This window comes from Echeneis naucrates, chromosome 5 (assembly GCF_900963305.1).
Source record: "Echeneis naucrates chromosome 5, fEcheNa1.1, whole genome shotgun sequence".
Lineage (NCBI taxonomy): Eukaryota > Metazoa > Chordata > Actinopteri > Carangiformes > Echeneidae > Echeneis > Echeneis naucrates.
In genome coordinates, this window is record NC_042515.1 from 4,442,937 (window position 1) to 4,457,792 (window position 14,856).

The following is a 14,856-nucleotide window of genomic DNA, read 5'->3' on the forward strand; positions in this document are numbered from 1 at the left end:
GGGGGTGTTGAAGGAAGAGACTGGGCTGCGGCGTCTGGAGGGTTAACTTTCAGTATTCTCGGTCTAAAAAAGGGGGCTTGGGGGGCGATGAGATAAAGATGCCGGGGTCGCTGAGTAATGAAGACGAGGGACAAGACGACATGGATTTTGAAGACGATATGCCAGGTGAGGGAAAGCTTTGGGGGTGGTGGGGGGGAGGGGGATGGTGGTGTGGGGTGGCGGGGGGGGGCGGGGTGTCCTTCAGATTATTTTGCGCCGCTACGCCTTGAATGCGGGGAAAAGGGCTTGTCCTGCGTTCATGAGCCCAGAGAGGATGATGATGATGATGATGATGATGATGAGGAGGAGGAGGAGGGGGGTGGTGGTGGTGGTGGTGGTGGTGGGGGGGGGGGGTGCAATAAGCAGAGTCATGCTATTATGTTGTTTTGTTTGTGTGTGTGTGTGTGCACACGACCTAGTGTCTTTAAAGGTGGGATCAGGTTTATCGGATTCGCCTCCGGCTGTCCTCGCATCCAGCCTGGTTTTGTTTGTGGTGGTGGTGTTGGTGGTGGTTGGGGGGGGGTTGTGGTGGTGGTGGTGGTGGGGGGGGGAGTGAACACCCTGCTGCATGCTTTCTGTGGGCTGCTGTTTTATTTTTTCCCTTTCACAGGCTGTGTTTGTTGTACTCGTGAATGGCTGGACCTCCAAGTCCAGAGACTCAAGTTTTGGTCAGGGAGTTGTTCAGATCCGTGGCAGTGTTAGTCTGCACCGATGAGGATTTATTTTTTTGTTTATACACACACATAAATCAAATGCCTTTTGTCAGTAAAATGTGTGCATATGCTTTTAAGGAGAAATGGGCTACAGTGACAGCATCCGTGTTCCTTTTTGCAGGAAGATGCTGCTGTTTCCATTTGTGATCAGGAGGCTGCTCCAACTTTCTTTTTTTGTGTGTGTGCAAATCCAGCACTGCATGGCTGCAGAGGTGTGAAAGCCACGTGTAGGCTACAGTAAACAGTCTTTCGTCCTGAGTCCTGAGCACTGTTGATGGCCGTGGTTGGGTAACCACTATCCCTTCATCTCTAACCCACATTCTTGACATGCAGCTCCTTGAGTTGGCTGGTGGCTTCACACGAGCCCAAATCTGGGTAATATTTCTCCTGGATGGAAAATGAATCTGCTGTCAGTGAATCATTTGCGCTGCATATGTCATTGTCTCTCCTTAGAAATGTCCTCAGTCAGTTACCTGTAGCCAGAGGCGGGAACTTTATCAAATTAAAGCCCTTTTTTTTTTTTTTTCCTTTTTCGGGTTAGAAGTTTGTCTCACTTTCTGGCAAGTGCCCACGCACCCAGTTAATTTCTGTTTCTGGGCAAACAGATAAAACACCAGAGCAATTACAGGGGAATCCCGCTAACAGAGGCAGGTTATGTTGTCTAAATGTTTTCCTAATCCTTGTGAAATGAACATTTTCGTTATTGCTACATGACAACTTGTGGTGCTTTGGATAGCCCACTGGTGGGATTAACTGCGGGCCGTAGCTGTCATGCCTATGTGACACATAATAAACTGCTAACTGTGGTGTCTGTCACATGCAGCCGGGAGCCAGTTTCATCAAAATCTGTATCTGTCTCAGTCTAAGTCTTAATCTGGAGTTATCTGCTGGTCTATACCGGACAGAAAAAGCAGACTACACACAGAAAAGCACTGCATCGTTTCTCTTTTGTCCAGTGCAGCCCATAGATTGACATATTTACATAGTGTTATATATTTTTTTTATCTTCCCCTGCAGCTCACTTGGAGCAGTATATTTCAAGGGCGAGCCTTAAAAGATGCTGCTCTGCCCTCTATTTCACTTTCATATCGCAAATGTGGAAAAGTTTCCTGGTTATTAAAAAATATTTAGTAAGAAATCGTGTGGGTGTGTTAAAAATCAACACAGTTGAAGGCCTGATATTATGCAGCATTACAGACAACACATAAGACAGAGAGTGCCTCAATTCCTACCCAAAGTGAAGACACTTCCACAGCAATGAGTAATACAGTAAAAAGGTACAGTCTTGTGATGAAATGATTAAAATGCTTCTGCTGAATCACATTGGTTTGGTTTTGTCATATGACGCCTTATCAGCGGTTTAACTGTGTCTGTATTTCACGGCAAATTTTTATATGGTGGAGTTGCCATGGTGCATTTTTTTTTTTTTTTACCCCCTTTTCATGCTTTTTTTTCTTGAAGGTCTTCAACCTTTTAACGCAGCTATACTTTGCATCGCTCCAACAAAACAAATATAAAGAAATTCACTGATTCTGCATCAAGGGCACATCATTGTTTACCATTTCTAAAATCGCACATAAATGGGATTATCTGTGACACATTTTAAAGAAGGCTTTTGCATCACAGTTTTACTCGTGACAAAACCCTACTCATGATGGTTTCTTTACAAAAAAACGTGTCTTTTCTCGATATGCCAGATTGATAGTTTAAAGCTTCCGTCTGAAGGTGTGCAGCAGGGAGAAGGAGGACAAAAAAAAAAAAAAAAGAGAGACAAAGAGAGGGAAGGGGAGAAACAGAGAGAAGTGTTGAGCAGTTGAGGCATCATCTGTGACTGCTAGTCGTAGCCCGAGGGGGAACACGGGCACTGATGCCTGTCCCCAAGAACCCAGGGGGTTGGTTAAACATGTATGAGGAAGGAAGGGTGCAATTGATTATGGCAGGTGAGTGAAAATATGTGAGAAGTAATCCAGTTTTAAAAATCTAAACATTCTCACGTGTCCGTTCAAATTGCTTTATGCGTGCCTTGATATAATTTCGTGTATTTATTGTTGTTGGCTGTAACCACATCAATGGAAATCTGTAACACTGGACTCCAATATGATGACACTCTCCAGTGAAGGATGAATGTCACGGCACTCAGGCGCAATAATTTATATTTTATTGTGCCTTGATGAAGAATTTTAATGATAAATTAAGGCACCAACACCGCTGCCGTCCTGACAGCGGGAGCTGCGTTCAGTACGGGGCGGTTAATGTCTTTTCATTTCGTGTTACATCACTGACTGTGACAAAGTGATGCAAATCCATCGTTATTCTGCTAATACAGGAAGCAGTTTACAACCTCCTTCAGCAGACATCAAAGTGACAGACAAGGTCAGGAATCCAGATCAGATTTGTCCCGGCATCAAGATGCTTCCAAGCAATTAAAACGCTACAATGCAGAAGCACATCCTGGGGGAACTTAAGACCCCCAAATCTTATCCTATCACAGCTTTTATTTGCTGTGGCACATAAAGTGTCCTAATTCCCTTTGTTTCACTCTGGGTGCTTACACTGTCACAGATTGTTCCATTGTGTTTTCTGTTTTAATTGTTTTGTTCTTCCATAAAATTGAAAGATTATAATGGGCTTTTGTGTGCCTACATATGTTATCCCCAATTGGAAAGGGGTCTATTTTTGGATCCCTCATTGTGAAAGTTGACACCATTTTTTCCTGCAGCGCGTGCACGTAGCCTAAGCATGGAGAGATGTCTGTTTCAGTTTTATATCTGCTATATTTTGCATACATTATGAACTTGTGCATACGTCGGCTGTAACAGATGTGACTTTAATGACGCCATTTGGGCTTTATCCTTCAATCACTTTGATGATTACATTTTCTAATAATGGTCTTTGGGTATCTTGGTCTGAAGGCATTTAAGGCCGAAGATATAAGCACTTAATCTGTGAAGAAAGGAAACCCTTTGGCTCTGCCTCGCCTCCTTTGTGGCAAGCGATGCTGGGCAACATTAAGTGGGTATTTCCACATAGGGGCCAACAGACAATGGGCTAATGTGCTTTCCAGTAAACTCTAGCTTCCTCGCTGGGGAGACGCTCATGAATCTCCCTTCTAATGGGTCAGTCCGGTGGCCAAGCCCTTGCAGGAAGGTCAGAACTGTGTCTGTGCCATCCGTCCACACTTTACAGACGGCCTGGTTGCCAAGTAGAGCTCTGGTCCTCTTTCTCATGGAATCTGGTGCCAGACCTCTCTGTGCCACATGACTGAGCAGCCCCCCCGCCCTCCCCACCACCACCACCATCCAACACCTGGCACCGCCTGGTTCACTCGCCGAGCAGAAAGATTATCTTTTCCCTGATGGCTTTCCCCTTTGGGGACTTCACAGGCCATTTACCGGAGGCAAGGTTCAGATTATAAGGCAACGCAGGTTTAAACGTACACATTTTTTCTTTTTCAATTCAAGTCTGCTTTATCAATCGCACTGTTGGCACGCCCCCTTATAAACAAGATCTGCCCTGGACGGTCCATTTGTTCAGTATTTTTGTTCGATTACTTCTTTCAACAAGACATTAGTCTCTGGACATGCTAGCAGCTCTGTGAGGCTGCGCTTTAGGCTCAGACGTGCTTTTAACTAAATGCTAACGTCAGCAGGCTACAACGCTCACAATGGAAAGACTAACAGCCTGGGAGATCTATCTTCCAGGGGTGGAAAGAGTACTGGAAAACTGTAGTCAACTTAAAGCACCAGTGCTAAATATCACTCAAATATAATTCAAATTGTCTGTGTAACAATATGTGTAGATAAGTGCGTCAGTTAAAGTGCTCTGAGGAAACCTCACAGCATTTCATTTCTAAAATGGGGAAGAGGACAGCTTGTGGAAACGGATGACTATGCCTACTTGGCTGTTTATTAGGAACACCTCGCTAACACTAATGAATTCTAATATAAGAGCTCTGCAATTTTAATATTTTTAATTAATCATAACTTTTTAATCATTATGGAGGATATAGTGTGCGGGGCTGCTGAGCTGTATTGAACTGTGCTCTCTATAAATAGGATCAACTAATGATAGAAACACCAGGAAGCCTTAGCAAGCGCCCATAGACTTTGTCTTTTATGATCAAGCTACAGAAATCAGATATCCATTCTCTCTCGTAGAATTATCAAAAGAATCAAACAGCTAAACAATTCTGAATGTGTTATTTGAGTTTTGATTGGTTGAAGGATCTTACATGAATATTCTAATATTTCCCATTAGCTCGACCTGGGATGGGCCTGTTGCTTATACAGCATTACTGGTGTGTTTGCTTTGGGACGCTCGCTGTTTGCTTGGTGGTGCAGATAAAAGTATCTATCTATCCAATAACTGGTGTCCTCTCAGCTGCTGATTGGATCATTTTTCTTTTGTTCCCTTTTCACAAAGTTAATAATAACTTCAATATGTGACTTTTTCTTTTTTTTTTTGTACAAAACACCCCAAAGTGCAGTCACACACACACACACAAAATAAAACCCATACTTTGTCACAGTATTGAAAATAAATGTAATTTGTTGCCTCAACCACTATTATGTACTAAATACATCTTCTTAGATTATCACGTTAAGATAGCAACGTTGCTCATGAGCAAAAGGAGTAATTTATGCCTCTTTTCAAATTTCTCATCTATCCGTCTGGTCGTTGTTGGGGGATTTTGGCAGTCTCATGACTGCACCACGGCCGAAAACAGGGGACTTCCAAAGTCAGCAGGAACTTTAAACGTCTGTAGAAAATTTTGTGCCAGTACTTTTAGGACCAACGCGTTGGATAGCCCAACATCGCCAGTGATGTCCTTATTGTAGCGGAAACGCCCAGTCTGTTCATAGAGTAAAAAAGGCATTTTTCAAATTTCTGTAGCTTATATGCAGCTTTATCACTGTCAAGATTCAGCTATTTGTTTTACAGGAAGCAAAGAGAAAGACCTGCAGTCCGGCATCATCTGGCATGTCTAATCAGTGATGTGCGGTCAGCCTGTCAGTCATGGTTCACTCACAGAGAGGAAGGCTGCAAAGTGATGGACTGTGTGCTTTCTCTAATCCAGGACTGTCTCATTCTCCAGCATCTGATCTGTGTCATCATCTGGGCGTCTAAAAGAGATGGAAGGCTCGCTGGGTTACCGTCATAATTTTCCTGGCAGGCAGTTAACGTACGTCTGAGATGTAGAAGAGCTCCCTGTTTGACGCAGAAAATATATAAACTCCAGGTTTTATTGAGGGAGAGAGAAATAAAGGAGATCGGCCTGTTCTGGAGGGAGAGAGAAAGAAGAAGGAGCAGGCAAAACAGCAAAAACACCAATATAGATAGATAATACCAGTTTTAATATTTCAAGTCACAGCTTTTGCAAAAAGAATCAGCTTCATCGTAAAAAAGCACAAGTTACCCCCAATTAGCACTAAAGGAGGGGTGACACATTTCATCTGGTGGACAGAAAAAAGCACAATGAACCTGCCAGTGCCACCGATTAAAGCTTTGAAGTCACTGATCTGTTTTATTCTGTGTGTGTGTGTGTGTGATACCTCCTGCTAGTTTTGCTAAATAGAGGATAAGTGGTTGATGAGGTTTGTGTGTCTACTACACAGGAATCCCTCCTCCCCGATCTCTCACTCAGGCTACCCAGGGGAGTGGTAGACTGCAGGGCGAGTGTTGGCTGATTGACTCTGATACATGTGCTGCATATTTCATGCCCTCCGGTCTGTCTGTGTGAGACGCAGAGCGCGAGGGAGACACGCAGATATATAGACCGAAAGAGACACAAAGACAGTCGGACGCACACAGGGAGAGCGAGGGGAGGTCAACTTTTTACATCCTCTGTGTATTCCTCCGTGCGTCTCTTTATAGTGATGTATTGTTTAGGACTGTCTCTCTCCTTACTTACTCCTCTGTGACCCACTATGGCATCAGTGAGGTCTGCTGCGCTCAGCAGTCAGCACGTTTGTACACAGCAGCTTTGAGACAGTACAGCTGACAAACAGCAGCAGGTCGCTCCGGTCCCAGCAAGCATTAAAGGCAGAAGTTATGCTCAGTATACCTCAGTGGTCCTCCGGGGAGTTCCCATTTAGCAGCAGGGCAGTTACTCCATCTATTTGTGCTTTGACGGATAAACTTGATCCGCAGTCAATGATGTGTGATTATGAGGTTTATTTTGTCAAGTGCTCCTGTTGGCCTGACTCTGATTCATCATTTTCATGATGAAAAACTGACAGACTTATTTTGCCAACCTGCCTCTGCCTTTTCGTTGTGTCTGAGGCTGACAACTAATGATCAATTTAATTAACATTTAAATCTCCTTTGTCTTTTTTTTTTTTTTTTTTTTGGAAGCTCTTTTTGTTTCCTCACTTTGTCTATTAAATGTTTGAAAATGCAATTACTTTTTTCCAAGCCCAAGGTAATAACTTGACATTGCTTCATGGAAAGAGGTTAAATTTGCATTGTTGTAAAACTTAGCAAAGATGCACAGCTTTGTGTTTTGGATGTTTTTCTTCTATTGTTTTCATTTATCCATTGTTCTCAATGTAAGGTTGACAAACTCATCTGCTTTGCCAAATTTCCGGATGAATCCCTGCAACACAGTTCCCAGCATCATGTCCCTGAGAAGATGTTTTTGTCTGTTTGTGTCCAGATGAGGACGATGAAGGTGAGCGCAACAGTGTTCCCCTCACACCCCTCGACAGCTTTTTCTCAGATGATGACTCCCTCAAACAACAAAAGAAGAAGAAGCCCAAAAAGATGAAAGAGGGAAAAATGCCCAAAGTTAAGAAGAGGAAAAAGGAGGTAATGTGTAACTTTCACTCAACGCCATCTGTCATGACCTTGGACGCAACAGCTTGTCAGACATTTTGGCTCAAGCTGCACTCCACACTCTCTATTTCTCAACACGTTGCTCTTTTGATGTCTCTGCAATTGGATCAGAGGTGTATTTTGGCTGCTGTATTGCCTTTGTAATCTAAATGAGAGGCAGTGGACTGTCTCAGGCTTAAGGGAGGGGGGGGGTTGGCAGCAGCGTCGCCGTCAATGCCAGTGTATGCTGTGGGCACCGAGCGCCAGTTTAGAGTGTAGATTTGTGCCTGCGGTGCTGCTGCTCGTGGCAGGGACTGTAGGTCAGACGCACAAAGTCTGTGTGAAGCGAGCAGTGGGAGCAAGAGCTGTGACAGTGACTGAGCAGTTTTCTTCAGCCTTCAGTCGGCAAGATGAAAACAACGGGTCAGCTGTTTGGGCTGCATTAAGACTGTTTTATCACATTTGTTATGTTGGAATTGTTTCTGTGCGTTTTCCATGGCAGCTTCTCTTCTCCTGTTCTTGTTGTCTCTCCACTCCCCCCACCCCCCCACACACACACACACACTCGCTCTCACTGTGTCTCTAACTTCCTCTGATTCTCTCTCTGCCCCCCCCCACACACATCTCTTCCTTCCTAACCCAACCAGTCGAGGCAGATGGCTGCCCTCCCGGTTCTGCCCGAGGTTTCTGCCTCTTAAAGGAAGTCTTCCCCTGCCTTTGTTGCAAACGGCTTGCTCTGTGTGCTTTATGTGTAAAGTGCTTTGTTGTGATTTGCCGTAGAATAAATCTGTTTGATTTGATTTGATTTGTCATTAAAGATAGTTTTAGTTTTGTTGGGGAGCAGCTACAGCGACAAACTGATTCAGTAACATCATTCACAGTCTTTAAGCAGTCATATCCAACGGTATGTATTAACTAACATCCAAAAAACTGGAACTTTATCCATGTGAGCATGGTTGTGTTTCATTGTCATGTTGTCTCTCGGACTTTCTTTTTTAAAAATCCTTTCACTGAGTTTCTTTCTTGCCTGTTATTCTATCATTTTCCATTTCTCAGAGCTGGTGCAGTTCAATAATAATTCTCTTTTAGCTCTGGTTTGGTCCACACCCAAATAGCTTGTGTCAGCAACTTTTATTTGTTTTGGATTTGGTGCTTAGCAGGTTTATCATAAAGCTGCTGTGCTGAAAGTTTTACCAAATCCTGACAGCACGGCACCAAACAAGTTTTTATCATCAACTGGCGCTCTGAGTGAAGATGTTCTTTTTCAATACACCGTTCAATTTCTTTATTATTGTTATGATACCAGATACCACACACCAGATGAGATGCATATTTAAGACTGACTTGACCAAGTATGTCAGCGCAGATCTGAATCCGTCTGCATGAGAGGAGAACCAGGCAAACTGACATTAAGTCACCGTCCAGAACAAAACATCTGAACTATGTGGTGCAACACGAGAAAATCTGGCCAAAGAGAAGCTGAAGGGAAATGTATTTTCCTTTACTTTAACTGAATTTTTTTGATCCACCAATAAAATATAATCTTGATCAGTCCAAACACAAAGGCAGCAATGCATGAAGTTAGCTTATCCACAAAGTGAGGCCAAACCCGGAGGCTGCAACAATTTTTTATTCGATGATTGTGGGAATTCAGCATATTCCCAGCGTTTCCAGCCTGTGCTGCTGATGGCTTTAACAGAGTCGCTGACATAGCCAGGATGTTCCCCTCTGCTGGGTGGAGATGCCAGCAGGGCTGCGAGGAGCTTGGCTGGCCAGGCTGCCACCCGGCCCTTTGGCTGCTTGTGGTAAACACTGAGCTCTGGGTCTCACCGAGCTAATGAGGGGGGGACTCCCTCTGACACTCCCTCTGACACTCTCTCTCTCTCACACACACACACACACACACACACACACACACACAGTTTGCTCAGTATCCTCCAGTTTCATTCCTCCCTCCCCTCTCATCTCCCAAATCACTTTGCCTTGATGATGGTAGTGCTTTTGTTGCTGTTGGCTTTTCTTTCTCCTTCTTTTTCTTTCTTTCTTTTCACCCACTCCTGCCCTGCTACCACCGCTGTGGTTCACCTCCAATCACTCTCCAAAGGTCGGTGGCAGACGGGGGCCGAAAGTCAATTGGGGTCAGAGACTGTCAGTGGCAGATCCCAGTCTGGTGACTGTAACGGTACTTACCTTCCTTCTCTCATCTAGAGGGAAACAAAGCGGCTGTGTAGATATTGGTGGGGGGCATTCAGCCTCTGGAAGCACCTCATTTTATTTGAAAAGAAAAGACAGATGTTTGGCAACAATAAAGCCTCAAAACACATTTCACAGAAATACAGTGTCTCCGAGATGAGCCCCTGTCTTGTTTTTATAGGTTCAATATCCTCTCCGGGATGGTGAGTCAACAAAGAGCTGTTGCTGATTTCTGGAAAAGAGCAGGCTGTTGTTTTTTTGGAGCCATGCAGCAGAAGATTTTATTCTGGATTTATTGAATATCCAGCTCATGGCTCATTTTATATTTTCTGTGGCATCTTCTGCAATCTCCCCGAGGCGCAACCATTATGGGGGAAGCATCTAATTTGATTACGTTATCAGCACTTATCTGATTTTCCTCCCTCTGACAGAAGAGACGCCCTCTTTGTTGCTGCCACTGTCCTCTCTGGTCCTGTGATGACTGTGTGAAACATTGAACTCTGGGCCACGGCGAGGTGGTTGCACAGTTCCACCTCGCCTTTGCAGTTGCTGTCAACAGTGGTTCTGCTTCTTCGCTTCTCCCTCCTCCATCTCCAACCCCACTACCATCCCCCATCCACAATCTTCAATTTACTTTCTCTCTCTCTCTCTCTCTCTCTCTCCTTCTTCTTATGCATAAATGAGATTTGTCTAGACGGGTGCTGGAGCACCAGCTCGGCAACCACAGGCCTCTGCATAACAAGCTCGTTATGCAAACGTGTCTGATTGGATGGCACTGTTCCATTGGCTGCCACTGTGATAGAGTGAGTCTGTGCATGTGCATGTGTGTGTGAGTGTGTGTCTGTCAGTGTGTGTGAGTGGCAGGATAGAAAGAAAGAACAAGAAAGGGAGAGCAGTTAAAAGAGAGTGAGAGAAAATAAGAAGGGGGGGGCAGTTAGATGTGAAGAAGAGAAAGTGAGAGAAAAGGAAGGCAATGTGTGTGTTGGGTGGTGGGGAGTTTGGAGGTGGGGGGGGGGGGGGGGTGGGGGTTGGTTGAGCTATGGGAAAGAAGAGAAAACTAGGAGGAGAGAGAGAGTGAGAGAGAGAGAGAGAGAGAGAGAGCTAGAGCCAGACACTGCTCAAATTTGGTCACCATAGCAACACAGCCAGGCTGCTGGTAGGGTTGGCGGGCGCTGCGGCAACGTGAGCCTTTCCACTGCGCTACAGAGTAAAAAGCCTGCAAGTCTCTCCACGCATCCACACAGGCCTGCTGAGCAACAGGCAGCGAGCAGAGCACAAAGCTGCTGTGCACTAATTCACTCCCTGGCATGTGCACACACGTGTTCGCACACAGATGCATGCATACTGTACACACACACACGCACACAACCGCGGAAAAAGCACGTGCGGAGAGAGAGCACACGCATAAAAATACACATTAAAAATTCTGTCACACTCTCACAAAAATTATTTGTGAATAATACACACGGTGTGCGAACACACAAAGGCCCAATTTAAAAAAAAAAGAAAAAAAAAAGAGAGAAGCAAGCCCATTCAAAAAAAACACACATAGATACGCACATGCACAACAAAAAAATTTCAAAATGCACACACAAGGTGCAAGAGGGGAGAATCAGCAGACACTTTTCCCTCTCATTTCTCCCAGTCACATGCACATTCAGACTGAGCACGCACCAGTGCATTTGTTCATATGCAACGCTCTTGATCACACAAACAACACCTGTTTACTGTTAAATCCATATACCCCTCCAGATGTCTCGTATTAAAACAGGCAGGATGCAGCTCAGGCTACAACATCAGCTCTGAGCTGTGATTGGCTGGAGCGCCTGAGGTGTTCTGCTTCTCGCTTCAGTTTGTTGTTGAAGGCGAATGTGTTAAAGGTGAACATGCCTCTGATTTAACTCACCGCTGACTCCTGGCAGTTTACGTATTTCATCAGAGGCAGAATAACGATGATTCTTATGTTTAACATATATGTTGTGTATTATAAATACACAAAATTGTGGCACTTTGGAATGAGGTCACCTTATTTATGTAAATGCCATCAAGTAGAAGCTTTATGTTGCATTGACAACATATGTTTTTAGTGTGGGTGGCCTCTGTGGGAGCGCTAATCCCCAAACCTGGCAAAATTAACGCTGTCCTTATTTTCCCTATTGTTGAGTTTCACCTTTTGAACATTCCCATTTCTTATTATTTGATTTGATATTCTGTCTCACAGGATGGTTTTGAAATAGAGCCGTGTTTCCTTTGTGTCTCCAACGTTAAAATTCAGGCCTTAAATTCAGTTATGGTCCAGGAATGTGGCTTTGATGCAAGCTTCAGTCAGCTGCAGTCGTATCCAGAAGTCGAGAGCTGAAGCAAGTTTCAAAGCCAGATTTTACCGGTTTACGTTTATAAAAATAGCCATTTTGGCAGGAATTCCTGCCAACATCAAAGGAAGGATGCTGGGGTGAAGTTTTCATTGAGTAAAAAATGTAGTTGGAGTTTTGTGAAGGTGTCTGCTGAACACATCTTTGTCTGCTGGAAAACAGACAAGATCAGTAAAAGCTGCATGCCCTCCGGTATGCTTGTGTCCTGCCGCTGCCACACAAACGACAGTTTTCATTTATGTGTTATTTTGTGTAATGTTTGTGTGTCCCTCTGCAAAATGCCTCAGGGAGGAATCCAGGCAAGAGTTGACAGCGACCTGGAGGAAACCTCAGAGGTGGAGGAGGAACGTGAGCGTCCTGAAATAGGCTCAGAGAGCGAGAGCAGCATGTACGGCCCCACCAAGAAGAAGAAGAAGAAACCAAAGGAGAAGAAGGAGAAGAAGCCCCGGAAGAAGAAGAGAGATGACGATGATGACGACGACGATGACGATGAGGGTAACATGAAAGTAAGTCCAGGCCTGTCATGGTCCACCGGGCTGGGCGTTTTACATGAAGATGCAAATTTTAATTCAAGCTTTGTTTGAATGTTAGTCCTTTGTCAAATATGTTTTGTAAGCTTCAATCATTTCAAATTCATCATCTCATGACGTGATAATCACATTTAAGTAAATGGATTGAGTTTTCTCATATCCCAAAGAGAAACATCTGAAAAAGATTTACCATTAAATTAGACTAGATTAGATTAGACTCAATTTAAAAATGGACTGCACTACAGATTGACGCAGAGAACAGCAGCAAGTTAGACGTTTGACAAACAAATTGAATTAATTTGCATTAATTTAATCTTTCTAGCATTGACTGTCCTGATGTAACCTTCGCTAACCCTCAATGCTACAAAAACTTCCAGTACATTGGAACCTTTCTAAGCATTTTTTCAGCCCGACAATGGAATAAAAATTCACCACAAAGATCCTGTGTTCAGAAATAGCTCCTTTAACGGACGTTACCATTCATTTGATGCCTGTATTATATGTATTTAACCTAATTCCACTTTATATCTCTCCTCTTTTTCCTTAGGAACCTAAATCCTCCAGCCAGTTGATGCATGAGTGGGGTCTTGAAGACGTTCAGTACGGCTTCACAGAGGACGACTATAAAACCATCACCAACTACAAGGCTTTCAGCCAGTTCCTCAGGCAAGCATCTAATTTTGTTTCTGGATTCTGCTCCTGTGTTAAACTGCTCTGTTCTGGTTCACTTTCTGAGGATTGTCAGAGTCCCTCCCTGAGACACTTCCAACAAAAACTCCACAGTGAGTCTATAGTGTACCGTGACAAGCAAACACTGCTCTTTTTGTTTGAGTTAGAAATCTCGGCTGTTGGTAGAAGGAGTCTCTCTCACCTGGGGCTGTCTGGCTCAGCAAAGCCTCTGCTCCTACAAAGTGGAGCATGAGCTCCTGCAGTGCCCCCTGTGAGTAGTCAGCTGCTTACTGGATGCCTGTGACAGCCGGGAGGCTCTGTGACTCGGCGCACTGACCCGCTATCTTTCACAGGCCAGCGTGCCAAACCTCAAGCTGTTGCCTGACAAATCACAAACATGACAAAGACACAGCAAAGCAAAGGGGAACAAAATTTAAGGGGCAGTGGGGTGTCAGCAAATCAAGGCCCAGCTCCCTCCAGCACTGTGGGGGAAGCAGAAATCGCATCACTGGGAATGAAGGGTGACACCATTAAGCTGCTGTTGTTGTTTCCTCTCAGGCCTCTCATTGCCAAGAAGAACCCGAAGATTCCCATGTCAAAGATGATGACGGTGTTAGGGGCCAAGTGGCGAGAGTTCAGCGCCAACAACCCGTTCAAAGGCGCATCTGCCACCGCTGTGGCCGCCGCTGTGGCTGCTGCCGTGGAAACGGTTACCGTGGCACAGCCAACGTCTGTCAGCAGCAGCCAGCTGAGCGCTCAGCTGGGGCCGATCAAAAAAGCCAAAACCAAAGAGGGAAAGGGTAAGGCCCAGCGAGCACTGGCAGAATCCAGGCTTTTCTTTTTTTACACAAGAATGCCACTTGTTTAACTCCTCTGCTGTCTGGATCTTTGTGTCTCAGGTCAAGGAGTGAGAAAGAGAAGCAAGAGTGTGAAGGAAGTGAAGAAGAAACCGAAGCCGAAGAAGACCAAATCAAAGTTGGGCCAAAGTGGGAAGAAGAAGAAAGCGTCCTCGGTATGTCTTGATTTGTTTTTGTTTGTTTTTTTTACTCTTGTCTGTATGTTCGATGGCATCAAAGTGAGTACTTGTACGTGAAAGCGTGCTCACTTTCTTTCTCGGCCCTGAGCTCATCAGTTTCTGTGCGTGCTTTTCCAGAGTGAGGAAGACTTCCTGGAGGAGTCGGACTTTGATGACATCAGCATCCACAGTGCCTCTGTGCTTTCTGATACCTCGGGGGCCGCCACCAAGAAAAAGGCCCGACGTGGGCGGAAAAAAAGGAAAAGTATGTTTACCATCGACAGTCATGATGCTTTTTTTTTCCCTCCACAGTCCCAGTGAAACCGCACTGTTTGTTATTGGCCAACAAGGAATTTGGAATGAATATTTCTAAAGTTTTATTTACTCTGCGAATGTTTTCTGGATGCTCTTGCTCTGCAGCGTTTGCCCTGAAAATCATGGAGTCTCATTTAGCTCAGCAACTTCATTCAACTGTAGTTCAGTGCATAGGAACTGGCCACCTTTTGTTTTTG

General features: G+C 44.6%; 1 protein-coding gene across 1 annotated transcript in view; it reads left to right on the forward strand.

Moving 5' to 3' along the window:
- Positions 1-98: 98 nt before the first annotated feature.
- Positions 99-14,856, forward strand: part of chd5 (chromodomain helicase DNA binding protein 5) — a 34,029-nt gene continuing 19,271 nt past the window's right edge. Inside the window, exons 1-7 of the mRNA XM_029501876.1 lie at positions 99-165; positions 7,408-7,559; positions 12,430-12,636; positions 13,208-13,326; positions 13,888-14,129; positions 14,229-14,341; positions 14,483-14,609. Coding sequence (XP_029357736.1) covers positions 99-165; positions 7,408-7,559; positions 12,430-12,636; positions 13,208-13,326; positions 13,888-14,129; positions 14,229-14,341; positions 14,483-14,609 — 1,027 coding nt within the window. The remainder of the gene's footprint in view (positions 166-7,407; positions 7,560-12,429; positions 12,637-13,207; positions 13,327-13,887; positions 14,130-14,228; positions 14,342-14,482; positions 14,610-14,856) is intronic.